The sequence below is a fragment of the Amblyraja radiata genome, chromosome 19, assembly GCF_010909765.2.
Source record: "Amblyraja radiata isolate CabotCenter1 chromosome 19, sAmbRad1.1.pri, whole genome shotgun sequence".
Lineage (NCBI taxonomy): Eukaryota > Metazoa > Chordata > Chondrichthyes > Rajiformes > Rajidae > Amblyraja > Amblyraja radiata.
The window spans coordinates 22,992,169-23,018,289 of record NC_045974.1 but is presented as its reverse complement, the minus strand read 5'-3'; the positions used below and the strand labels follow the sequence as shown (position 1 = coordinate 23,018,289).

Below are 26,121 nucleotides of genomic sequence, written 5' to 3'. Positions count from 1 at the left end.
GCCTTTGTCTCTCTTCATTGCTATAATTCTACAACAGGGTTTATGTACAAACCAGGCAATATCATTCTCTGGTTCATTTGTGACCTTCCTGTAGTGGTGTGGATGCCAGTAGATCACTGTTCTCCAGCTGATGCTGCCTTAGTGTTCCTTCATGATCGAACTCTTTGCCACAACAGGAAAGGGCTTGGCTTTGACTGTGCATGAGAAAGGATGTGTTTTAGTTTCGGTTGGTTTAGAGATGCACCAGGGAAACAAGCCCTTCAGCCCACCGAGTCCGCGCCCACGATCGATCACCTGTTCACACTAGCTCCACGTTATCCCACTTTCTCATCTACTTGTTACGCACTAGGGGCAATTTACAGAGGGCTATTTAACCTACAAACCCGGACAGTCTTTCGGATGTGGGAGGAAACCAGAACACCTGGAGAAAACGCAAGCGGTCACAGGGAGCTCGTGCAAACTCCACACAGACAGCCCCTGAGGTCGGGATTGAACCTGGGTCTCTGGCGCCATGAAGCAGTGGCTCTACTGCTGCACCGCTGTGCTGTGAAATAATTTAAATGTTCCAATGGAAACTTGTCATGGATAACCATTGAACAAGGAATGTTTTGATTGGGAGGTGGCCCGAGAAGAAACTCAAACGCATAAAATCACACATCAGCATTCAGACGGAATCACGAGCTCCCTCTGAGGCGACAGTACATCTGTTCTGCACATGCAATTATTTACATATCCTTGCATCGTGCCAGAGTGCTTGACAGCACATGAGTTGGCATAGTCGCTGCTCCTTTGTAGATGAGGAGAACACTAATTCACAAGTAACAAAGCCCCACAAGTTTCCGTGTGATAACCCCTTAGTTATGATGCCTGGTAGATGTTAAATGTTGCACGTTGACAAAGACATTCATTTTCCTTCCTTTCTTGTACGTGAGCCTTTACAGGGAAATGATGGCAGTTAGCATTTCATTCTTTTTTCAATTTCAAAAAGAAACTTTATTCGTAATAAAACCTATGTACAATATAAAAGAACCGTACAAAGTACATTATTTTTGTCCCTATATTCAACGTCATACCCAGTCATGTTAACACCTCCCTTTTCCTTGACACAAAACACCCTTGTGGACACCACTCATGTGGCCCCCTGGGGTAACATCCCTTCCCTTATTTGAGGGGTGTCTCCACCACACTCCCCCCCCCCCCCTCAATGTGCAGCACTGGAACGACCTTAGACCGTGGTACTCCCCCCCCCCCCCCCCCCCCCCCCCCCCCCCCAGAGCCTTGACGTTGGCTGCACCAAGCTTCAGCTCAGCACGTACTCCTGCAGTCTGGAGCGGGACAGTCGGTGGTTTTTGCTTACAGACATATCACTATGCTCACTTGACAGTGCAGTACATCATCAGGCCGAGGGTAGGTTTCAGTAGCTATCTTAAGTCTTATTTCATAGAGTCCTACAGCATGGAAACAGGCCCTTCAGCCCATCTTGCCCATGCTGACCAATACGCCCCAACTACACTAGTTCCACCTCCCTGCATTTGGCGCATATCCCTCTAAACATATCCTATCCATGTACTTGTACAAATATTTTTCAAACGTTGTGATAGTACTTGTTTCAACTACCTCCTCTGGCAGTCTTTAAGTGTAAAAAAAAAGTTGCCCCTCAGGTTCCTGTAACATTTTTCCCCACTGACCTTAAACCCATGTCCTCTGATTCTTGATTCCCCTACTCTGGGTAAAAGACCCTATCTATTCCCCTCATGATTATGTACACCTGTATAAGATCACCACTCATCTCCCAAGGAATAAAGTCCTAGCCTGCTCAACCTTTCCCTATAGATCAGACCCTCTGGTCTTGGCAACATCCTCGAAAATCTTCTGTTTGGAGATGAGAGTAATCTATTTAGTGAGAGTGATAAGAGGTCAGTCAATGAACAACGATCAACCAGTCGCAAGGATTATTGGTGAGGAAATCATTGACTCCCACTGCATGAACTTTGTGTCATTCGATGAAGCCAATAACTACTCTGAACCACTGTCCATGTCCTCCATGGATGCTGCCTGACACACTCAGTTCCTTCAGTGCTTTGTGGGTTTTTTTGTCCGATGGAACAAGGTCTACCAGAGTTGGGACAGTGAACCTCATGAAACACAAATTGTTTAAGAAGGAACTGCAGATGCTGGAAAATCGTGTTGTTGTTGTGTTACTGGCATCAGTGCCTCATTTCTGTGGAAAATCATTCTGAAAAGAGCAACTGTTGCCTGACTTCACCTCCTTAATGAAGATTACATCTGGAAAGCAGATCTATTTTTGTTGCTCGTAAGTAAATCTTTGAAAACAGGCTTGGAATAGAACAGTCGTCGGACTTGCTGCTTGTCCTAATGAAACACTTGCGAGTTAAATGGTTATTCCAGATGTTTATTCAAGAGGGGATAATTGTCAGCTGGTAAACAACTCTGGAGTGAGTGCAGTCCAGGGCAGCTAGCGATCTTTCCATGACAGCATCTGGGTGATTCTTGGGAAGGCTAGAAGTTCATGAAGACTTTCCACCCACTCATTCCTTTCTTCTTAAACTAGTCAAAAAAAAAACCCAGCAGGAACTCTTCCAATGTTTGGTTAAATCAACTGAGAACTGGGGTTGTGAGGGAAAATTAGTAGCAGGGTGGCACGGTGGCGCAGCGCCTGAGACTCGGGTTCGAGCCTGACTACGGGAGTTTGTACGTTCTCCATGTACCGTGTGGGTTTTCTCCGGATGCTCCGGTTTCCTCCCACACTCCAAAGGCGTGCAGGTTTGTAGGTTAATTGGTTTTAATAAATTATAAATTGTCCCAAGTGTGTAGGATAGTGCTGGTGTACGGGGTAATTGATGGTCGGCACGGACTCAGTGGGCCGAAGGGCCTGTTTCCCCCGCTGTATCTCTAAAGTAAAGTCTAAACTAAACTGTGTTTGAATAAATGATTGCATTCGATACCTTACACCTTATATTAGTGCTATCAATTTCTTGTGATTGAACGGTCTCTCATCCTTCGGAGAGAGGTCCTAACTGCACTCTACCGCATTGGAGACCTTCGATCTATCTTTAATCGGACTTTATTGGACTTCAATGCTATAGAGAGTCAGAGAGTCAAAGGAGCATACAGCTCTTCGGCCCAATCTGCCCATGCTGACCAACATGCCCCATCATGCTGTATCTCTAAAGAATTGCACGGAGGGATGGGCCAGTAAGTTCAGGATCCTGTTATTTGAATCCTGGGAATTTCCAACTCGGAATGGTGACGGGTTGGTGGCAGGTTGCCAAGGTTTAACTGCAACATGTTTCGTGGCTTCGAGCCAGCCATCACTACCGTGGGAGTTCACCACCAGTTTACTGTTCTTTATTGTCACCCGTTCAACTAATTAAAACAGGCTTCAAAAAGGTGCAATGGAGCGTTCCAAGCACAAAACCGCTGTGCCAATAAAGTGCCCCCCCCCCCCCCCCATGAGATACCTCATCACCCATCTTCTGTGATGCTTGTCTTCCAACCTGAGATGATATGTTCTGGGAGCAGAAACAGTTCACTAGGCCCAGCGAGTCTACTCTGCCAGTCAATGGTGGCTGATCTATCTCTCCCTCTCAACCCCATTCTGCTGTCTTCTCCCCATGACCCCTGGCACCCTTAATATACAAGAGTGGGAGAACAGAAGGGATTCTTTGATAAATTGTCTATTTTGTTCCCAGAAGAGTTTCTTTTAATATTGCCAGCGAATTGCTTAATCCAGAGAGTGAAGTGTTTAATGCCAAACTAAATATAGAATGATTCAGATAAACAATTGAAAAGGCGACAAGAAGTCAACATTCCCAGTGCTCTGCTAATGGAGTGCTGGACTGTGGGTGATACAGTATTCTCTTGGATGAGATGCCAAGCTGGGAGCTGCCTCTTGGATTGATGGTAAAGATGAGGTGGCACAGTGGCACAGCGGTAGAGTTGCTGCCTGATATTGTCAGAGACCCGAGTTCGATCCCTGTCTGTGTGCGCGTGTGTTCTCCCTGTGACTGCGTAATTTTTCCCCGAGTGCTCCGGTTTCCTCTTACACTCCAAAGGCGTGCAGGTTTGTAGGTTAATAGGCTTTGGTAACATTTTAACATTGTTACTAGTGTGTAGGATAGTGTTAGAGCACGGCATGGTCGCTGGTCAGCATGGACTCAGTGGGCTGAAGGGCCCGTTTCTGCTCTGTATCTCTAAAGTTTAAAGTCTAAAACCCATGAGAAAGTGCCTAATCTGTAGCAGATTCCAAATGCAATGGGCATCTTTAAGAGAGTCATAAAATCCAGTTAAAAAAGGGACCAAAATGCTGATTGATTTTAAAAGTCTTGCAAGGGTCAAAGTCCAGATGATTAATGGTGAACGTCAAGTACTAAACAAAGTTCAAATTCTTTCATTCCTGACCTCCCACAGCTTACTCGATCAGTTGACTCGTCCCTCGGGGAAAGGAGAAAGGGACAGATGATTAAAGGGGGTAGACCTTTCATTCACTGATCATATCTGATTCCGAATCGGATTTGATTATTAGTTTGTACACACCAAGGTATGATAAAATTCCCAGTTTGCATGAAGCTCACGGACTAAACAATAAATTCAACAAAGTTCAATGATGCAAGAACATCAGAACGGTGCAAACTGAGAGTGCAAAAAATAATAATAAAGCACATTGAAAAAGTAATCAAATGAGGTCGAGTTTAGAGTATATGGCAGGACCTCTGGGAAGGGGTGTGAAAGAGGTCTTTGGCTCAGGAGTCTGATAGCAGTAAGGTAGAAACAGTCAATGAGTCACGCAACGTAGAAACAGGCCCTTCGGCCCAACTCATCCATGCTGACCAAGAGAAAGAGTTGGGGGATAGGGCCAGTGTATGCCTGGAATATGGACTGTTTGACGCAACCAACAAAATGGCAGGCACAGCTGGGGCCCAGTCTGAAGAAGGGTCCTGACCCGAAACATCACCTATCCTTATTCTCCAGAGATGCTGCCTGACCCGCTGAGTTAGTCTTGTACTGAGTTACTACCATGTTCCAGACACCCACCACCCTCTGTGTGAAAAAGTTTCCCCTCAGGTTCCTATTAAATCTTTCCCCTTATGCCCCTGTCCCACTTAGGAAACCTGAACGGAAACCTCTGGAGACTTTGCGCCCCACCCAAGGCTTCCATGCGGTTGCCGGAGGTTTTTGTCAGTCTCCCTACCTGCTTCCACTACCTGCAACCTCCGGCAACCACCTGCAACCTCCGGGAACCGCACGGAAACCTTGGGTAGGGCGCAAAGTCTCCAGAGGTTTCCGTTCAGGTTTCCTAAGTGGGACAGGGGCATAACACCTTAAACCTATGTCCTCTGGTTCTTGATTCGCCTGCTCTGGGTAAAATGTTCATAACTCTGAATGTCTGGGCTTTCAACCTCCTGTATCTTCTCCTGGAACGTAGATGAGAGTGCAAGGAATGGGCAGAGTAGCAGTGATCTTTGATAATACTTCCAGCCTTCCTGGTGCAACTTGACGCAACGTGAAAATGGAAGGACGTGTCAAGCCTGTGACAGCCTGGGCTGTGCTCATCACTCTCTGCAGGTTCAGGTGGTCAAGGTAGAAATGTTGCTATTCTCTATAACACGTCACTCGGACTTCAAGAGATTCCTCATGGACATGCCAAATCTTCCAACCACCTGTCTCTCAAAATTCCTCGATAGACACAAAAAGCTGGAGCAACTCAGCGGGTCAGACAGCGTCTCTGGAGAAAAGGAATAGGCCGCGACCCTTCTTCAGACTGAAACGCCCTCATCGCCTGTGCCCCCTATTGCCTGACACAGGTTGTGCTGCTCCTCCTCTCTCCCACCTTCCTTCCTCCCCCACCCCACCACAATCAGTCTGAAGAGGTGCCCGGACCCAAAAACTCACCGACCAATGTTCTCCAAAGATGCTGCCTGACCCTCTGAGTTACTTCAGCACTTTGTGTCCTCTGGTTTATTTGTATTCAGTCATCTTTGGTACAAATAGTTGCTTTCAGTTGCCACATATTAGTTTGTATGTGCGGATATCTTTGCCAATCTTAGTTTGGGTCTCCATTGAGATATTGTGTTTGCTTCCTCACACCTCATGTTGGGAAAGTGGTTGTCGTGGATGGAGAACAGAGGGGCATCATGTAGACAACGTCAGAGGCAGAGGTTCATCGTAGAGATCAAAGAAACAAGACAGCAGACTAGGGGCAGGAATTTACAGTTACGAAAGGGAGAAACTGTTTCATCTGGCCAGTGAATCGGTGGCCAGAAGCCTGAGGATCTGAACCTGAAATGTCACAACCATGTTCTCCAGAGATGCTGTCAGTGTATAGAATTGTTCCTACACACTACGGACAATTTACAATTTACAGAAGCCAATTAACCTACAAACCTGTACGTCTTTGATGTGTGGGAGGAAACCGGAATACTTGGAGTAAACCCAAGCAGGTCACAGGGAGAACGGACAAACTCTGTACAGACAGCACCCGTAGTCAGGATTGAACCCGGGTCTCTGGAGCAACTGTGATGGCCTAAACTGCAGTCGTATTTTGTATGTGATTCGATCAGTAATCTCTCCTGTCATATGAACAGGTGACTCTTCCTTTGTTGATATCAGAGCAGACCTTCCTTCCATTTAAAATATGTTTAGCTAATGTTTTTATTACTTATGAAAAGGTACAGGTGTACCTGATTTATAGACATATGCGTCATATGATCGGAAAACAAAATGACTTTTTAAGAGGTGCTAGAGGTTTTAAGAGGTTATTGTGCCAGTTTGATATAAAGTATTTTAGTAACTGAATGGCTTATTTCAATGCTTGTTATATTTCATTATTAAACTGAAGGTTACCAGGGCAAAATGTATAAACAAGGAACTGCAGATGCTGGTTTACAAAACAAAAGAGACAAAGTGCTGGAGTAATTCAGCCAGGTCAGGCAGCATCTTGGGAGAGCATGGATTGGTGACATTTCGGGTTGGGACCCTTCTTCTGACTGATAGTAGGGGGGAGAAAGCTAGAAGAGAGGTGGGTGGCAGGACAAAGATTGACAAGTGACAGGTGGATACAGGTGAGGGGGGGGTTGATCAACAGGTGACTGGACAAAGACCAGAGATGAAAAGATAAAAATCGTAAGATAAGGATAGAAGAGACGTGGAATGTGAAGCCAGAGGAAGGAATATAGATGGAAAGGGGTGAAGGAAAGGGGAAAGTGGGGAATGGTTGCAAATACAGGTGGGGCAAATGTCATCTGCCCATTCCTTCCACAGGCACTGACTGACCCATTGAGTTGCTCCAGGACTTTGTGTCTTTTATTTGTAAACCAGCATCTGCAGTTCTTTCTTTCCACATTTTTTCCACAGTGGGCTTTAGTTCAAAAGTGAGGAACTTCAAGTTTTGAAATAAGCCATTCTATTACTAAAATACTTTGCATCCAACTGACTCAATTAAGCTCAGTAAAATAAAAGCAAACATGAAAAATAAACATCAAATCATACTTGGCAAACGCTTTTGCGTTGGAAATCCCTCTCTTTTAAGCCGCTTTTAGAAATTCCCATGGGGTGGTCTTTTAAAGCAGTTCTTACCATAATTGCTCAAAGATTGGAAGGGAAATTAGGAGATTTTTTTGTTTCCCACACAAGATTGTTCAGAGTTTTTGGAATATACAGCGCCGAAACCGGGCCTTCAGCCCACCGAGCCCGCGCCGACCAGCGATCACCCTGTGCATTAACACTATTGCGCACACACTAGGAACAATTTACAATTTTACAGAAGCCAATTAACCTACAGACCTGTACGTCTTTGGATGTGGGACGAAACCGGAGCACCCGGAGAAAACCCACAGGGTCACAGGGAGAATGTACAAACTCTGCACAGGCAACACCCGTAGTCAGGATCGAAACTGGGTCTTCCGGCTCTGTAAGGCAGCAACTCCACCACTGCGCCACTGTGCTGTCTGAATTGCTATATTCTGGAACTCATTACCTAAAGAAATATGAGTGCCAGGGATCGCATAGAAAATATGGGCATGTAGGAGGGTGTGGAGAACTAGAGATTGAGCGGCTTTGACAAGAGGCTAGCACATGCGTAAAGGGCTGAATGGCCTCATTCCCTCCAGGATGGTATCAATGAAAGATGGAATGACCCGGAGTGGGAGGAAGTGTTGCAAGACCTTAACATTCCACTCAACTGGGGTAATCAACTGGGGTAATTGAACCGCCCAATCTCAAACCTCCCCTTTCTTTCAAAAACCCTGGAGCGTATCGTTGCGTCACAACTTCATTCCCACCTCCTTGCGTATAACTTATTTGAACCCCTCCAATCTGGATTTCGCCCCCTCCATAGCACAGAAACTGCTCTCCTCAAAGCCCTCAACGACCTCCTCACCTCTGCTGACACTGGTTCCCTCAACATCCTCATCCTCCTCGACCTGAGCGCAGCCTTCGATACAGTGAACCATAACATCCTGTTCACCAGACTCAAAGACCTCGGCATTGAAGGCTCTGCACTCAGCTGGCTCCGTTCCTACCTTTCCAACAGATCCCACTTCATCTCTCTCCACAACTACACCTCTGCTACAGCCACAGTCACTCAAGGCGTTCCCCAAGGCTCCGTACTCGGCCCCCTCCTCTTCATCATCTACATCCTCCCCCTTGGTCAGATACTCCGTCACTTCAACCTGGACTTCCACTGTTACGCCGATGACACCCAGATCTACCTCGGCACCAAATCCCCTCACAACCCCCCCCCCTCTCCCATCTGTGCTGTATGGTTCTATGTTCTAAGAATTGGATGAAGGAGCCTAAATGAAAGCATTAGCCATGTGGGCCGATTGCCTCTTTCTATGGACACCATGTAAGTTGCAGGGCATGAAGAGTCCTGTTTGTCATCTATAAAAACCTGGATGCAACATAACTTCCTCAAACTCAACAGCGATAAAACAGAATTCCTCCTCATAGGCTCCAAATCCACACTCAGCAAAATCAATAACCCCACTCTCACCATCGACGGCACCACTGTCTCCCCATCTCCCCAGGCCCGCAACCTTGGCGTGATCTTTGATTCCACCCTCTCCCTTGAGCCTCACATCCGCCATGTCATTAAAACCTCCTTCTTTCACCTCCGCAACATCGCCAAAATCAGACCCTCTCTCACACCTCCCGCTGCTGAAAGACTCATCCATGCCTTCATCTCCTCCCGACTGGACTATTGCAACTCACTTCTCCTTGGCATCAGCTCCACCTACATCAACCGACTCCAACTGGTCCAGAACGCAGCCGCCCGACTCATCACCCACACCAAATCCTGGCATCACATCACTCCTCAAACAACTTCACTGGCTTCCCATCTCCCACCGGATCACCTACAAAATCCTGGTCCTCACCTACAAAGCCCTCCACCATCTGGCCCCCCCATATCTCACTGACCTCCTCTCCCCCTACCAACCCTCACGGTCCCTCAGATCCACATCAGCCGGTCTCCTCTCCATCCTCAAGTCCAACCTCTGCAGTTTTGGGGACAGAGCCTTCTCCAGGGCAGCTCCCATGCTCTGGAACTCCCTCCCCCAACTGATCCGCAATTCCGTGTCCCTCACCATCTTCCAGTCCCGCCTCAAGACCCATCTCTTCACCTCTGCCTATCCTTAGCCCCACGTCCCCCTCCCTTTTCATCTGTGCTTGAATTGCTTCATATTGTGTTTTGAACTGAATTTCTGTCTTTAATTTGTGTACTAGTCATGTCTCTACTATTTATTTCATTCCGCTTACATGTTTTTCCTCTACTTGCTAAATTTTTGTAAGGTGTACTTGAGACTCTTGAAAGGCGCCCATAAATAAAATTTATTATTATTATTATTAAGGCTTATCGTGCTGTTTATGACATTAATATCTTACTGTTATAAACATAGCAATAACAATTGCTAAATCTGCGCTTAACATAGCAAATCAAGAATATGAATGAATATCAAAGATGAATGTAAAAATTAATGTGTAACCTCACCATCTCTGGAATGTGATAATGATTGAGTTGATGCCATCTCAATGATTGGACTCCAGTGCGTTGTTGTTGGGAAGTGTTTAGCAAGAAAGCTGGCCTTTCCCTGCATTGAAAACGGCTTCCAGTGTTAAGCAAAGAACTGATCTGTCCCATCCTTTCAAAGGTCTTTTGGCTTAATGTGCTATTTGGATACAAGCTCACAAGTTATAGGAGTAGAATTGGGCCATTCGGCCCATTGAGTCTACTGCGCTATTCAATCATTGCTGATATCTGCCTCCTATCCCATTCTCCTGCCTTCTCCCCATAACCCTTGACACTCATTCCTCCCAAGACACCCGATACACTGGTGTGTGCGTGTGATCTAATCAGTGGATTTGTGGACCAACGTTTAAATGCTTCTTGCAATCAAGTATAAATCAAACAATATGCTGAAACAGCATAGAGTATGTGTTTCAATATTTAGTCACGAGATCATGGAGATCTTGGGGCGTCACAACGACGCTGCGGTAGAGTTGCTGCCTTACAGCGCCAGAGACCCGAGTTTGATGTTGCGTGCTATCCAGTCAGCGGAAAGGCTATACATGATTACAATCAAGTCGTCCACAGTGTACAGATACAGGATAAAGGGAATGTTTAGTGTAAGATAAAGTCTGGTTAAAGATAGTCCGAGGGTCGGCCAATGAGGTAGATGGTAGGTCAGGACCGCTCTCTAGTTGGTGATAGGATGGTTCAGTTGACTGATAACAGCTGGGAAGAAACTGTGCTGTATGGTTCTATGTTCTAAGAATTGGATGAAGGAGCCTAAATGAAAGCATTAGCCATGTGGGCCGATTGCCTCTTTCTATGGACACCATGTAAGTTGCAGGGCATGAAGAGTCACATAGTTTGCTAGGCGTCTTTCTTTCATGTAACACACTGACAGCACCCCAACCTTTTCTACCCAGGGCGTGGCTCCAACTCTACCTCACATACTCTGGAGCAGACAAATAAAACCTGTGTGCCTAGATGTGAACGCACACTACCGGAGCTTGGTAGACTGGTCCGTGCTAAAAGACACTCTCTCAGAGCCAGTAAGTATTTACTAAAGCACTGCACAAGGCAACATGTAGTTTAGTTCAGATCAGGCCAGATCAGATTAGTTCAATTTAATTTAGTTTAGCTCAGTTAAGTTGAGTTCAGTTCACTTCAGTTTAGTTTAGTGTAGTTAAGTTTATTCTATTTTAGTTCAGTTTGGTTTAGTTTAATTTAGTCCAGTTTAGTTCAGGGATACAGCACAGTAACAAGCCCTTTGGCTCATCAGGTCTGCGCCGACCAGCTATCCCCCATACACTAGATTTATCCTATACAGTAAGGACAATTTACTATTTTTTTTAACCAAAGCCAATTAACCTACAATCCTGTATGTCTTTGGAGTGTAAAAGGAAACTAGAGCACCCGGGGAAAATTTACGCAGTCACGGGGAGAATGTAAAAACTCCGTCAGGATTAAACCCGAGTCTCTGGCAGTGTAAAGGGCCGGTCCCACGAGCATGCGACTCCATGCGGCAAGCGCGACCTAACGTGGTCGCTTGAGCCGTACGGCCTCGCGGGGCCAGTCCCACTTCGATCGCCAGAGCCGTATGGAGTTGTGCGGAGATGGTTCCGACATTGCGCGGGCCTCCTAAAACCTGAGCGTGTTCAAAAATTCCGCTCGGCAACGGCCTGCCGGCCCGCAGCCGCTTCGACGCCGTACGCAGCGTCTTGACGCCGTACGTCACGCGCGGACTTCGCTCGAACTTCATGTCACTCACTCGACCTCCGCGCGGCCCCCACTTCCGGTTTGGTCGCGCTCGCCGCATGCAGGCGCATGCTTGTGGGACCGGCCCTGTACGGGGATCACTCGACCTCCGCGTGGTCCCCGCGCGGCCCCCGCTTCCGGTTTGGTCGCGCTTGCCGCATGCAGGTCGCATGCTCGTGGGACAGGCCCTTAAGGCCGCAACTCTACCACCGCCCACTATGCCGTTTAGTTTAATGTTGTCACGTGTAGCAAGGTACAGTGAAAATAATCTATGTTCCATGTTATATTTCGCGCTATATTTGCTATTGATATAGCAAAAAGACTATACATGATTACAATCAGTCCGTCCACAGTGTACAGACACATGATACAGGGTATAACATTTAGTGCAAGATAAAGTCCAGTAAAATCCGATTAAAGATCGGATGGGAGGTCAGCCGCTCTCTAGTTGGTGATAGGGTGGTTCAGTTGCCTGATAACTAGCTGGGAAGAAACTGTCCCTGCATCTGGAGGTGTGCTTTTTCACACTTCTGTGCCTCTTGCCAGAGGGGAGAAGAGGGAATGACCGGGGTGAGACTGGTCCTTGATTATGTTGGTGGCCTTGCCGAGGCAGTGTGAAATGTCGTTGGAGACAATGGAAGGGAGGTTGGTTTGTGTGATGGTCTGGGCTACGTCCACAACTTTCTGCAATTTGTTGCGGTCTTAGATGGAGCTGTTCCCAAACCAGGCTGTGATGGATCCCGATAAAATGGTTTCTACAGCACATCTGTAGAAGTTGGTGAGGGTTGTTGGGGATGTGCAGAACTTCCTGAGCCTTCTAAGGACGTAGAGGCGTTGGTGTGCTTTCTTGACCATTGCTTCGATATGACTGTGAGCAGGCAATCGGGCACGTCGACCACTTTCATTATACGTTGTATTTGCTACATTATTCGATACTTTACACCCATGCACAGCATCTTCAACTTTGACTTCTGAAGGCTCTCCATCTCTGTTCCTCTACTTTCATTCTAATTTGGGCCCTGGCTTCCTCTCTGACTTCCTGTAGACACTAAATGTTTCCTATTTCTTCCTTTCAAATCATAAAATAGTCTCCTCTCACTTCCCTTTTCTGGATTGTCTCCAATACTCTACATACCATCTACCTCGCTGGAGTTCCTCATACTATCTCTAGTCTGACTTTACTGGACTTTATCGTTGCACTAAACGCTATTCCCTTCATCCTGTATCTGTACACTGTGGTCGACTTGATTATAATCATGTATAGCCTTTCCACTGACTGGATAGCACGCTACACAAAGCTTTCCACTGTGGCAATAAACTACACTAACTAAAGAACTACAATAAGTAGAGCAATGGGGAAGATGCAGCGTGCAGAATATAGTTCTCAGCATGGTTCTGCACCAGTTCCATACACAAGGTTCAATGTAGCTTTTCACTGTACCTCGCTACATGTGACAATAAACTAAACTAAACTACTCAAAATTCTGCGGCGGGTGTTTTCAGTCTGACTTGTCGGTCTTTGCTATGACGGTCTGGGTTCCACAGTAATAAGTCGATGCCTTTTTAGCGCTGTTACTCAAGGCACCACTGGAAACATTTCATTGTTCTTTTCCTCGGGACTCGGTGGGTCGCACTGTATCTCTAAAACTAAAACTACAACCCCAGTGCCACCACAACCCAACACCTGGTTGACTTGCAGCTGAACAGGCAAGTGGCTGGCTCTCGAGCGTCTGAACGTCTGGCAAACACTTGAACATCCCAAAGACGTGCAGGTTTGGAGGTTGACTGGCTGCTGTAAATATCCCCTGGTGTGTAGGATGAGAAAGTGCAATAACATAGAATTAGTGTGCGGGCGATCGATGGTCAGCGTGGGCTGGGTGGGCTAATGGGCCTTTCTCTATGCTGCGTCTCCAAACTAAACAAAACAGTCGGCACTGCAAACCACCGACGTTCAAAGAGCGTTCTTAATATTCTCGTTATGCTTCAGAAGATGCCTTGTTCGTTGTGATAGTCAACTTGCATTAGTAACCTCATCTGGGACATCAGGTTCCCATTTCCTGCCATGTGATTTTTTTTTTCCCACATTCCTGGCACCACGTCGCTCAGTCTGTTTCTGATCTCCTCGGTATGCAAGCTTTGCAAATCTTTGGCTTCTGGCTTATAACCTCTTGGGGAAAGCCGAGCATTTAGCTGCTTGTCTTACCTTATAGCCCAAACCATATTCCTCATATTCCATCTGAATGGTGGTAATGTGTTGCTACCTCCGCAGATGTACCACACCATTTTTCATTGCATCAATGGAAAGTGGTTCAGGTATTCCCCACATATGCCCTGAGGAAGGGTCCCGATCCGAAACGTCACTGTTCATTCCCCCCACAGATGCTGCCTGACCCATTGACTTACTCCAGCACTTTGTGTTTTACTCAAGATTTCAGCATCTGTAGTTCCGTTTTGTTTTTGTTCTCCAATAGATTGTAGGATGTGTCTACATATCCTTATCCTTGCTAATGAAGAAAGACACAAAGTGCTGGAGTAACTCAACTGGTCATGCAGCACCTCTGGAGGAAAAAGGATGCCTTTATCCTTGCTACGATGCCTCCAAATACCTTCAGATTCAGGAACAGTTTCTTCCCAGATGTTATCAGGCAACTGACTCACCAACGAGTGCAGTCCTGACCGACCATCTTCACCATTGGAGACCCTCTTTAATCGGACATTGCCGGACTTTATCTTGCACTAAACATTATTCCCTTTATCCTGTATCAGTACACTGTGGACGGCTTGATTGCAATCATATATAGTCTTTCTGCTGACTGGATAGTAGGCAACAAAAACGTTTTCCACTGCACCCGTGACAATAAAAAAAAAAACTTATTTGAAGATAGACACGAAGTGCTGGAGTAACTCAGCGGGTCAGGCAGCGTCTCTGGAGAAATCGGATGGGTGACATTTTGGGTCGGGAACCTTCTTCAGACCCAACCCGAAACCTCACCAGTCCTTTTTCTCCAGAGATGCTGCCTGACCCGCTGTTACTCCAGCACTTTGTGTCTATCTTTGGTTCAAACCAATATCTGCAGTTCTTTGTCGCTAAACTGATATGAAGGCAGTCGACTCTCAACTGTTGGTCGGCACAATAATGTGTTGGAAGTAATATTGTATGGTACATTCACTGTTTAAAGATGCATTTATGCACACATATCCACCACACGAATGTGCGAGCTTTTGGCAAGGATCTGACAGGCTGCTTCCACGGGGAGATTTGTCCTTTGGAAACTAACAGTGGAAGTTCCAATATAAGTGGTGCTTTCAAATCCCAAATTTCTTTTAATTCTGATCCTGACCTTTGCATCGATTTTAGTCTTTTCTTGCATCTATAGAAGTCTTTAACGTAACAAAACTCTCCATGCTCCACAGAAGGTTATAAAATAAAATGTCATGTCATGAAACAATTAGGACATATCACATATCAAGACAAAAGAAGGGTCTTGGCCCCTCATCACCTATCCATCTTCTCCAGGGATACTGCCTGACCCGCTGAGGTACTCCAGCACTCTCTGTCCGTTTTGCAGATTATGAAAAGCTTGGGCAAGGTTATAAGTAACTTTAGAAAGGAGTAAAGGGAAAGTGAGAGGGGCAGGGATATTCTGGGAAATAATTCAAAAGCTAAGGAGCTGCAAGCTTCTGGGATGGCACGGTGTGTGGCGCAGCGGTAGAGTTGCTGCCTTACAGCGCCGGAGACCCGGGTTCGATCCTGACTATGGCCACTGTCTCTACGGAGTTTGTACGTTCTCCCCGTGGTCATGGGTTTTCCCCAGGCACTCCGGTTTCCTCTCTCACTGCAAAGACATGCAGGTTTGTAGGTTAATTGGCTTCAGCAAAAATTGTAAATTGTCCCTAGTGTGTAGGATAGTGCTAGTGTTCGAGGATCACTGGTAACGCAGTCTCGGTGGGCTGACAGGCCTGTATCTCTAGATCCTAGACTCTGAAGGCACAATGCCTGTGATGAAGCAAATAGCTTCAGGGACAGAGATCGTGGAAGGTTGCAGAGTAAGACAGTTTTAGAGATAAGGAAAGCCAGGAACTTGACAGGTTTAGATTCATTATTGTCACTTATACTGAGGTACAGTGAAAAGCTTTGTTTGCCATGCTATGCAAACAGATCAGATAATACAATACATTAATACAATCAAGTCAAACATAAGCACAATTGATAGAGTAAAGGGGAAGATGCAGAGTGCAGAATATAGTTCTCAGCATTGTAGTGCAACAGTTCCATGAATAAAGTCCAACATCGGCAATAACATAGAGGCAAATTGGATGATACCCTGACTTATGGAAGGACCATACAGAAGCTGAGTAACAGAGGGAAAGAAGCTGTATTCAAATCCGGTAGTGCGCTGTTTCAAGCTTCATCTTCTGCCAGACGGGAGTGGGGAGATGAAGGAATGGCCAGGGTGACATGTTCATTGCTTTTATGATCGGTCTGAAGATATCTGATAAATTATGTTCCATGGTGTGCTATTAATATGACAGATAAAGCTGCTGGAGGCTCCAGGAACTGTGCCGGAATTCTTAAATATTGTGGAGCTTTGGCAAGAAGTCATTTAATTTGGTGACATTTTAGAACATACAGCACAGGAGATGGCCCTTCGGCCCACAATGTCCATTCTGATCATGATGCCAAGTGAAATTAGAAGGACATAAGGACGTACCTTTAGTAAGGAGATGAGGAGGAATCTATTTAGCCCGAGGAATGGTGAATCTGTGGAATTCATTACCACTGAGGGCTGTGGAGACCAAGTCAATGGTTATTTTTAAAGTGGATTAACAGATTTTTGATTAGTACGGGCGTCCAAGGTTATGGGGAGAAGGCAGGAGAATGGAGTTGAGAGGGAAAGATAGATCAGCCATGATTGAATGGCGGAGTACACTCGATGGGACGAATGGCCCAATTCTGCTCCTATGATTTATAAACTCATGAACTAATCTCCACAGCCTGCAAGCGATCCATATCACTCATTTCCCTTCATATCCACATACCAAACTAAAGCCTCTTAATAGCACAATGGAAAGAAACATTGAGACTGTCAGTCATTTTGGTAGAAAAGCAACAAGAAAGTTGTGACAATGACTTGCATTTATATAGCACATTTCACATGATACTTTGCAGTGACCTTTGGCTGAATCGTAGTTACTCTAGCAACGTGCACAGCAAGCAAAGCAAGAATTTCATTGTCCTATACAGGGACACATGACAATAAACTCACTTGAACTTGAACTTGAAGCTCCAACGCAGCAAACTGGAGACACAAGGGACTGCAGAAGGACACAAAATGCTGGAACAACTCAGTGGGTCAGGCAGTCGTATTATTCCAGCAATTTACTCCAGCTTTTTCTGCCTCCGAGATGCTGCCTGACCCGCTGAGTTTCTTTGGTGTTTCTTGTGCCTTTCTTGGGTATTGTTTGTTGTTCCTTGTAATTGCAAAATAAAATTATAAAAGGACTGGACAAGCTAGATGCAGGAAAAATGTTCCCAATGTTGGGCGAGTCCAGAACTAGGGGCCACAGTCTTAGAATAAAGGGGAGGCCATTTAAGACTGAGGTGAGAAAAAAACTTTTTCACCCAGAGAGTTGTGAATTTGTGGAATTCCCTGCCACAGAGGGCAGTGGAGGCCAAGTCACTGGATGGGTTTAAGAGAGAATTAGATAGAGCTCTAGGGGCTAGTGGAATCAAGGGATATGGGGAGAAGGCAGGCACGGGTTATTGATTGGGGACGATCAGCCATGATCACAATGAATGGCGGTGCTGGTTCGAAGGGCCGAATGGCCTCCACCTGCACCTATTTTCTATGTTTCTATGCTGACGCTGGAATCTTGAGCAAAAAACAAAGTGCTGGATGAACTCAGCTGCTTGCCTGGTTCGATCCCGGTCTCGGGCGCTGTCTGTGTGGAGTTTGCACATTCCTCCTGTGACCGTGTGGGTTTCCTCCAGGTGCTCTGATTTCCTTCCACATCCCAAAGATGTGAGGGTTTGTAGATTATTTAGCCTCTGTAAATTGCTCCTAGTCTGTAGGGAATGCATGAGAAAGTGGGATGATAATATAGAACTTGTGTGAAGGGGTGATCGATGGTCTGCGTGGACACCGTGGGCCAATGGGCCCATTTCCGTGATGTATCTCTATAACTCTAAACTCAGTGGATCAGGCAGCATCTATGAAGGGACTGCACAGACAACAATTCAGGTTGGGATCCTTCAATCAGACTGAAGAAAGGTCCAGACTGCCCATTCCCTCCACAGATTACAAAGTAAAGAACTGCAGATGCTGGTGTACAAAAAAAGACACAAACTGCTGGAGTAACTTGGCTGTCATCGTGTTTTACTGAACTTTATCTTGGACTAAACATTATACCATTTATCCTGTATCTGGACAATGGATGGCTTGATTGTAATCTTGTATAGTCTTTCTGCTGACTGGTTAGCACGCAACAAAAAGTTTTTTCACTGTACCTCGGTACACGTGACAATAATAAACAAAACATCTCAAGAGAACATGGATCGGTGACGTTTCAGGTCGGGACCCTTCTTCAGACACAGATGCTGTCTGACCCGCTGTGTTCCTCCAACACTTTGTGTTTTTCCTCACAAATTGGTGTTGGTAAAAGTTTATCACTGTCACCTGTGCCAAGATACAGGGGAAACCTTTGCATTGTGTGCTCTCCGAGTAGTTCATGCCACAAATGAGTACAGCAGAAGAGACAGCAGAGTGCAGAATATTGTGTTACATCTACAGCTGACAGCCCTACGATTTTAAAGAGTAGAACGATATTTTTAAGGCAGACATAGACAAATTCTTGATTGGAACGGGTGTCAAGGGTTATGGGGAGAAGGCAGGAAAATGGGGATTAGGAGGCAGAGATCGGCCATGATTGAATGGCGGAGTAGACTCAATGGGGCCGAATGGCCTAATTCTACTCCTATAACTTGTGAACTTGTGATGATAGTTGTAATAGATCCACTTGTGGCCAGCACACAAAGATTCGCCACCTTTCAGCTCCAACATCACCATCCGAGCTTCATGTGATATGATCAGACGATGTCAAAAGAATGGGTGCAAAAAATTACCGGAGTAATTCAGTGGGTCAGGCAGCATCTCTGGAGGATGAGGTTAAGCAACGTTTCGGGTCGGGCTGTATTTCTGTATTACGGGTGATTGGAGTTGAGGGGGTGGGTGGAGGAGGGTTAGGAAGCTGGAAGAGAGGGGGGAGCAGTACAAAGCGTGGCAGGTATTGGATTGATGGGGGGGGGGGGGGGGTGCGGTTGATAGGCAGATTTGTAGAAGGAGCGGTTGAGCGGGCTAGGACTTTATTCCTTGGAGCGCACGAGGCTGAGGGATGATCTTATGTAGGTGCATAAAATCATGAGGGGTATAGATAGGGTGAATGCACAGAGATTTATTCCCAGGGTAAGGGAATCAAGAACCAGAGGGCACAGGTTTAAGGTGAGAGGGGCAAGATTTAATAGGAACCTGAGAGGCAATATTTTCACTGAGAGGGTGGTGGGGGTATGGAACACTGCCAGAGGAGGTAATTGAGGCAGGTAAGATAAAACCATTTAAAAGACACATGGATGGGAAAGGTTTGGAGGGATATGTGCCGAAAGGCAAATCGGACTAGCTTAGATGGGTTAGCATGGACGATTTGGGTCCAAGGGTCTGTTTCCATGCTCCAGGTCTCTCTGACTTGCTGATCAGTATTTATGATGATAATTGAGGGATATATAATGGAGAGGGACAACAAAGAGAACTCCTTTGCCTGTCAATTAATGGTGCTACAGTGTCTTCAAAAAAGCATTCAATACAAGGCTTTGATTCACCATTTCACCCGACAGTCCAGACATCCGACGGTGTAGCATCACCCAGTCCTGCTCTCAGGAAGTCAGGGTGAAGTTTCTGTTTCTATCTGAGCCTTAGCGTTGGAACCGATGGAGGGTATTGGGGAGATGGAGAGCAGAGGTGGGATGGAGGGAGAAATCACCTTCGGGAGTTAGCTATCATCAGGCAACTGAACCGTCCTCTCATCAACTAGAGCGAGGTCCTGACCTCCCATCTACCTCATTGGAGACCCTCGGGTTGTCGTTAGTTTGTCTTTACTGAACTTTATCTTGCATGTTTGTAGGTTAATTGGTTTTTGTAAGTTGTCCCTGGTGAGGGGATAGAACTAGTGCATGGGGTGATCGCTGGTTGGCACGGACTTGGTGGGCTGAAGGGCCTGTCTCCACACTGTATAAGTAAACTAAATCATGGGAGCACTGTTAGGCCATTTGGCCCATCAGGTCTGCTCCACCATTCGATCACAGCTGATCATTTTTTTCCTCTCAGCCCTGTCCTCCTGCATTCACAATTTTATTCAGGATTTCTGCAACAGTTCGACAAAGAGATATTTGTTTATTTCTCAACAGAGGAGCTACAAAATGGTTTAAACCGTTTCAAGGAAGGTTGCCCGCATTGTGAAACAGTCATGGGCTATTTACCTACGATATTAATCGCTACTGCTTGCACTGTGAGCGCCATGTTGATTCTCGTGTGCCTGATTGTCCAGCTACAGAAGGTAGGTCTGTAATCGAGAGTGATGTGGAATTCTCACTGACAATACCCACAGTCAGTGCATCCGATTAACCCTTTGTGTCCTTGCTACCACAGCACCAGAGAAGAAACAGCACCAGTCAAAGTTATCAGACAGACATCGAGAGTGAACGGCAAAGGTATGGTGTGCTTTGGCATTGAAGGGACCTTCAGGCTGCCCAGTGTTAGTGACCCAGTGGTCAACATGGCTGTCTGCTGTTTAGCTGATAGAAACAAAGGACTGTAGGTGCTGGTTTATACCAAAGATAGGCACAAAGTGCTGGAGCAACTCAGCGGGTCATGGCAGCACCTCTGGAGGACATGGGCAGGTGACGTTTTGGGACAGGACCCTTATAACCATATAACCATATAACAATTACAGCACGGAAACAGGCCATCTCGGCCCTACAAGTCCGTGCCGAACAACTTTTTTCCCTTAGTCCCACCTGCCTGCACTCATACCATAACCCTCCATTCCCTTCTCATCCATATGCCTATCCAATTTATTTTTAAATGATACCAACGAACCTGCCTCCACCACTTCCACTGGAAGCTCATTCCACACCGCTACCACTCTCTGAGTAAAGAAGTTCCCCCTCATGTTACCCCTAAACTTCTGTCCCTTAATTCTGAAGTCATGTCCTCTTGTTTGAATCTTCCCTATTCTCAAAGGGAAAAGCTTGATCACATCAACTCTGTCTATCCCTCTCATCATTTTAAAGACCTCTATCAAGTCCCCACTTAACCTTCTGCGCTCCAGAGAATAAAGACCAAACTTATTCAACCTTTCTCTGTAACTTAGTCCTTCTTCAGGTCCGTCTTGTCCCGTCTCAAAATGTCACCCGCCCTTTTCCCCCAGAGATGCTGCCGGACCCACTGAGTTACTTCAGCACATTGTGTCTGTCTTTGCTGTTTAGGTTAGTTCATATTTCGAGATACAGCATAGAAACAGGCCCTTCAGCCCACCGAGTCCACACTGACCATCGATCACTTATTTGCATTAGTTCCATGTTATCCCACTTTCTCACCCACTCCCTGCACACCAGGGGCAGTTTACAAAGGGCTAATTAACCTACCAACCCGCACCTCTTTGGGATGCGGGAGGAAACCAGAGCACCCTGACGAAACCCACACGGTCACCTGGGAGAAGTCCACAGACCACAGACAGCACCTGAGGTGGAGATTGAGCCCGGGTATCTGGTGCTGTGTCATGGTGCCATCCTATTTACCACAGACTTCAGCAGCTAAATGTGTCGAATCAAAATCGGATCAACAATAGGAATAGAATTATGTCATTCGGCCATCAAGTCTACTCCGCCATTCAATCATGGCTGATCTATGTCTCTCTCCTAACCCCATTCCCGTACCTTCTCCCCATAACCACTGATACCCGTACTAATGAAGAATCTATCTATCTATCTCTGCCTTTAATATATCCACTGGCTTGGCTTCCACAGCTGTCTGTGGCAAAGAATTCCAAAGATTCACCAGAATTCCAGAAATTCCTCCTCATCCTCCTAAAAGAACGTCCTTTAATTCTGAGGCTATGACCTCTAGTCCTAGACTCTCCCACTAGGGGAATCATCCTCTCCACATCCTATCCAGGCCTTTCGCTATTATATGGAAGGTTTTGATGTTTGAAGATTATTGACCCGAAACATTAACACTTCCCCTCCCCATCCCCCTCTATCCCATCCCCCTCTACCCCTTCCCCTCTCTCCTTCTTTCTCTCTCCTTCCCTCGTCTCTCCCCCTCTCTTTTTATCTCTATCTCTCTCTCTATCTCTCTCTCTCTCTCAATCTCTCTATCTCCCTCTATATTCTTTCTACCTCTCCCTATCTCCCCCCCCCCCTTCTCTTCCTCAACGACCCCCCCCCCCCTACCCCTCCTCCAAATGTGAGCTACCAATAACACAATAAGATGTTACTGATGTTGCTTAAACCGGTGGTGTCAGTGTTTGCTGTTTACAGTAATGGTCAGAAACGTGCAGTAATTATTGCCTCATTTACTGGCTTGCAGGGAGGAGAATGAACAAGCAGTCCAATTCATCGCTGGAAATGAAGATTCTTGTACATAAAGTTATCGGTCAATGATGTGGTATGTCATTATGTGTTTGTTTTCATTGTATCACATGCAATGTCTAGCACAGAAATATGCTATGGCACAATTTGTCAATGCAGTTATTTTATATTCTTTAAATCAAATGCATGGAAACAAGCCCTTCAGAACACGAGTTCTGGCCAACTATCTATCACCCATTCACGCTAGTTCTATGTTTTCTTTCTCATACACTCCTTTAGCCCCTGTCCCACTTACGTGTCCTTGGCACGCTAATTACGCGACCTCGTGGTCGTGTTTAGGCGCGACGGTCCCGCGGAGATCGCGCGCGACTTCATGCGCCCACACAGCCGTCTGGAGCGCGTGACGTCATTTGAAGATGGACACAAAATGCAGGAGTAACTCAGCGGGACCGGCAGCATCTCTGGAGAGAAGCAATGGGTGATGTTTCGGGTCGAGACTCTTCTTCAGTCTGAAAGAAGGGTCTTGACCCGAAACGTTACCCATTGCTTCTCTCCAGAGATGCTGCCGGTCCCGCTGAGTTACTCCTGCAATTTGTGTCTATCTTCAATTTTCTTGGCCCCGCTCTGGGAGTAGTGGTGGGGGCGGATCCGGACCGCAACGGCCGTGAGCCCCAGGCCGAGCTCGGCGATCGTTTGCCTGCTTCTGCTGCTGTTGGAGGTGAGACGTTGCGCCGCGCCAGGATCTTGGGCCTGTCCCACTTTGGCCGTCAGTTACGCGACAGGCCGGTGGCGGGCGAAGATTTCGTTCGCTACAAAATTTAGGAGCGCCGTGCGATACCGCGCACAACTCCATACCCCTCCGCGCTTCTCAGTGGGACTTGCACCGCGCAGCCACACGATGCCCGTGCGCCTCAACGGGCCGACGAGGTCTCGTAATTTGCGTGCCAAGGACACGTAAGTGGGACAGGGCCTTTACACATACTAGGAGGCAAGTTACAAAGGCCAATTAACCTACAAACCCGCACATGTGAGAGGAAACCGGAGCAACCACAGGAAACCCATGTGGTCACAGGGAGAAAGTGACACACACACAAACACACACCCCGTTTGGGACACGTGTTCTGAATCTGATAAAGAAGGTGTCTGAAGTAGGGTCCCGACCTGAAACATCACCTATCCATGTTCTCCAGAGATACTGCCTGACCTGCTGAGTTACCCCAGCACTTTTTTTTCCTTTGTGCCTTCCAGTTCTGAATATATCTAAAGACTATTACTAAGCAGAGAACAGTACAGCACAAAGATTAGGCCCTTTGGCCCACAATGTCTGTGCTGACTATGATGCCAAGACAATCACTTATCTACCTGAACATAATCCATATCCCTCCATTCCCTGTATATCCATATGCCTGACCAAAAGTCTTTTTCAATGTCACTAACGTATCTGCTTCAATCATCAGCACGTTCCAGGCACTCACCACCCTCTGTGTGGAAAGAAAATATCCTCCTTAAATCTCCTTAAAACTTTAACCCTCTCACCTTTAGACTTTAGAGATGCAGTATGGAAACAGGCCCTTCGGTCCTCCAAGCCCACGCTGACTTGCGATTACATTAGCACTATCCTACACACTAGGGGAAAATTTACAATGCACAGAAGCCAATTAACCTACAAATCTGCACGTCTTTGGAATGCGTGAGTAAACGGGAGAACCCGGATGCGGTCACAGGGAGAACGTACAAACTCCACACAGACTACACCCATGGTCAGGATCGAACGCGGGTCTCTGGCACTGTAAGGCAGAAACTCTACCACTGCTCCACTGTGTCATCTTAAAGCTGTTCCCTCTAGTATATTTTGTTGTTATCATTCTGGGATAAAGATTCTGACTGTCTACCCTGGGCTGAAGGGCCTGTTTCTGGGCTCTATGATTGACAGGTTTAGGGATAGGGAGCTCTGTTTTTTCGAGGGGGTGTATACTGGCATTTAACAGGATATTAGATGGATGCAGGGAATGGAAGGATATGGATCATGTACAGGCAGATGAGATCAGTTTAACTTGGCATCATGTTCAGCACAAACATTGTGGGCCGAAGGGCCTGTACCTGTGCTGTCCTGTTTTTTATGTCCTGTGTTCTAGTAGCAAAGTGAGGGGAATCAGAAACGGGAGAATGTTCTAAGGCTGGAAGACATGAGGGAGAGGTAATGTCTGATAACATTTGCAATAATTCTGTGTTATCCCACTTCCTCATCCATAAACTTAAACTAAACTAAATTAAAAACTAAACAAATTGTACTTAATGTAGGAAGGAACTGCTGGTTTATACCAAACATAGACACAAAATGCTGGAGAAACTCAGCATCTCTGGAGAAAAAGAATAGATGACGTTTTTGGTCAGAGTTTTTCTTCAGACTCAATTTTACTCAAACAAATTGTACTTCTGCACCAAGTAACATCATTCATTTCTTTCATTTAATTCCCAGGCACAGTTTTGTTTGGTTTCCGAACTGGTCCAATATTCTCTACAGCTGTATTATTTCCATTTGACATGAAGCAAGGGACAGGACTGATGTGACGTTGTGCTGGCATCTCCTTTGGTGCACTGGTAACAGGAGGTGCTCCAAATCAGGTGTTGGACGGGCAACCTTAGCTGAAGGGAGTTCACTCCCGTTCTCCATGTGGAATTCATTCCTTATCATCCACAACTAGCAATGAACCTACATCGTATCGCGCCTTCCCATCAGCCCGAATATCACAACCAAGACTTTAGATTGAAACGGATGGTGGAACTAAGGAGAGTCTTGCACCCACTTTCATGGTGTCAAAGAATACTTTGGGTTCCAGCACCACAATCTGTAGCCAAACATGGCGGCAGGGCGGATGTCGGATCTACGCTTTACACTTTGAATGATGCAACGCGGAAGGAGGCCATTCGGCCCATGATGGCCGTGCTGGACTTTGCACAACCCATTACATACACGTTGAGCTTAAATGTACGGGCAACATCGCAGGTGGAGTCCCATTGGGAAGGGTTGCAAGTGAACGAGCTGCTCTGGGTCAGAAGAATTCGGCCCTAGGTTGGATTTTCTGAATGCTCGATTGTCTTAAACTCTGCCTAGCTGATATTATAGCTGACGTGGAAGTATGAAGGTAACTTGGAAATACAGTTCACTCCTACATTACCCTAAGCAGGAGGGTAACAGGAAACCATTTTAAAGCCATATGAACGCACCAAGATCTGGAATGGATAACCCTGGAACATTTGCTGGCTCTTTCCTGACCAGTCCTGTAGATATATCTATTAAGAACCAGTTATTTCCCTTTGTATATTATAGTCTATGTTTATAAAATGAATGGGTCACGATAATTAATTGTTGGAACATTGATTTACAAAATCACATCCCACAATGTAAAGATACTGATCCAGAGGTGTCTTTAAATGGTGTCAAGAGTGTTTTATTGTCGAATGTCCCGAAACGGAACAACAAAATTATTACTTGCAGCAGCACAACAGATATGTAAACATATGTATATATTAAAATAAGCAATAATAGTGTAAAGACAAAAACAATGCCCCACAAGTCTATGTAGTTTGGAGTTTATTTGGAAGTTGTAGTGTTCAAAAGCCTGATGGTTGTATGGAAGAAGCTGCTCCTGAACCTGGACATTATAGTTTTCAGGCTTCTGTACCTTCTTCCCGA

General features: G+C 46.1%; 1 protein-coding gene across 2 annotated transcripts in view; it reads left to right on the top strand.

Annotated features, from left to right (window-relative positions):
- Positions 1 to 25,787, top strand: part of LOC116984001 (kit ligand-like) — a 66,495-nt gene extending 40,708 nt beyond the window's left edge. Inside the window, exons 6-10 of one of the 2 annotated variants that reach the window (XM_033038022.1) lie at positions 10,951 to 11,076; positions 20,241 to 20,389; positions 20,482 to 20,543; positions 22,423 to 22,500; positions 24,904 to 25,787. In XM_033038022.1, coding sequence (XP_032893913.1) covers positions 10,951 to 11,076; positions 20,241 to 20,389; positions 20,482 to 20,543; positions 22,423 to 22,480 — 395 coding nt within the window. In that variant the 3' untranslated portion in view covers positions 22,481 to 22,500; positions 24,904 to 25,787. The remainder of the gene's footprint in view (positions 1 to 10,950; positions 11,077 to 20,240; positions 20,390 to 20,481; positions 20,544 to 22,422; positions 22,501 to 24,903) is intronic. The other variant, XM_033038024.1, reaches the window with a different exon arrangement.
- The last annotated feature ends 334 nt before the right edge of the window (positions 25,788 to 26,121 follow it).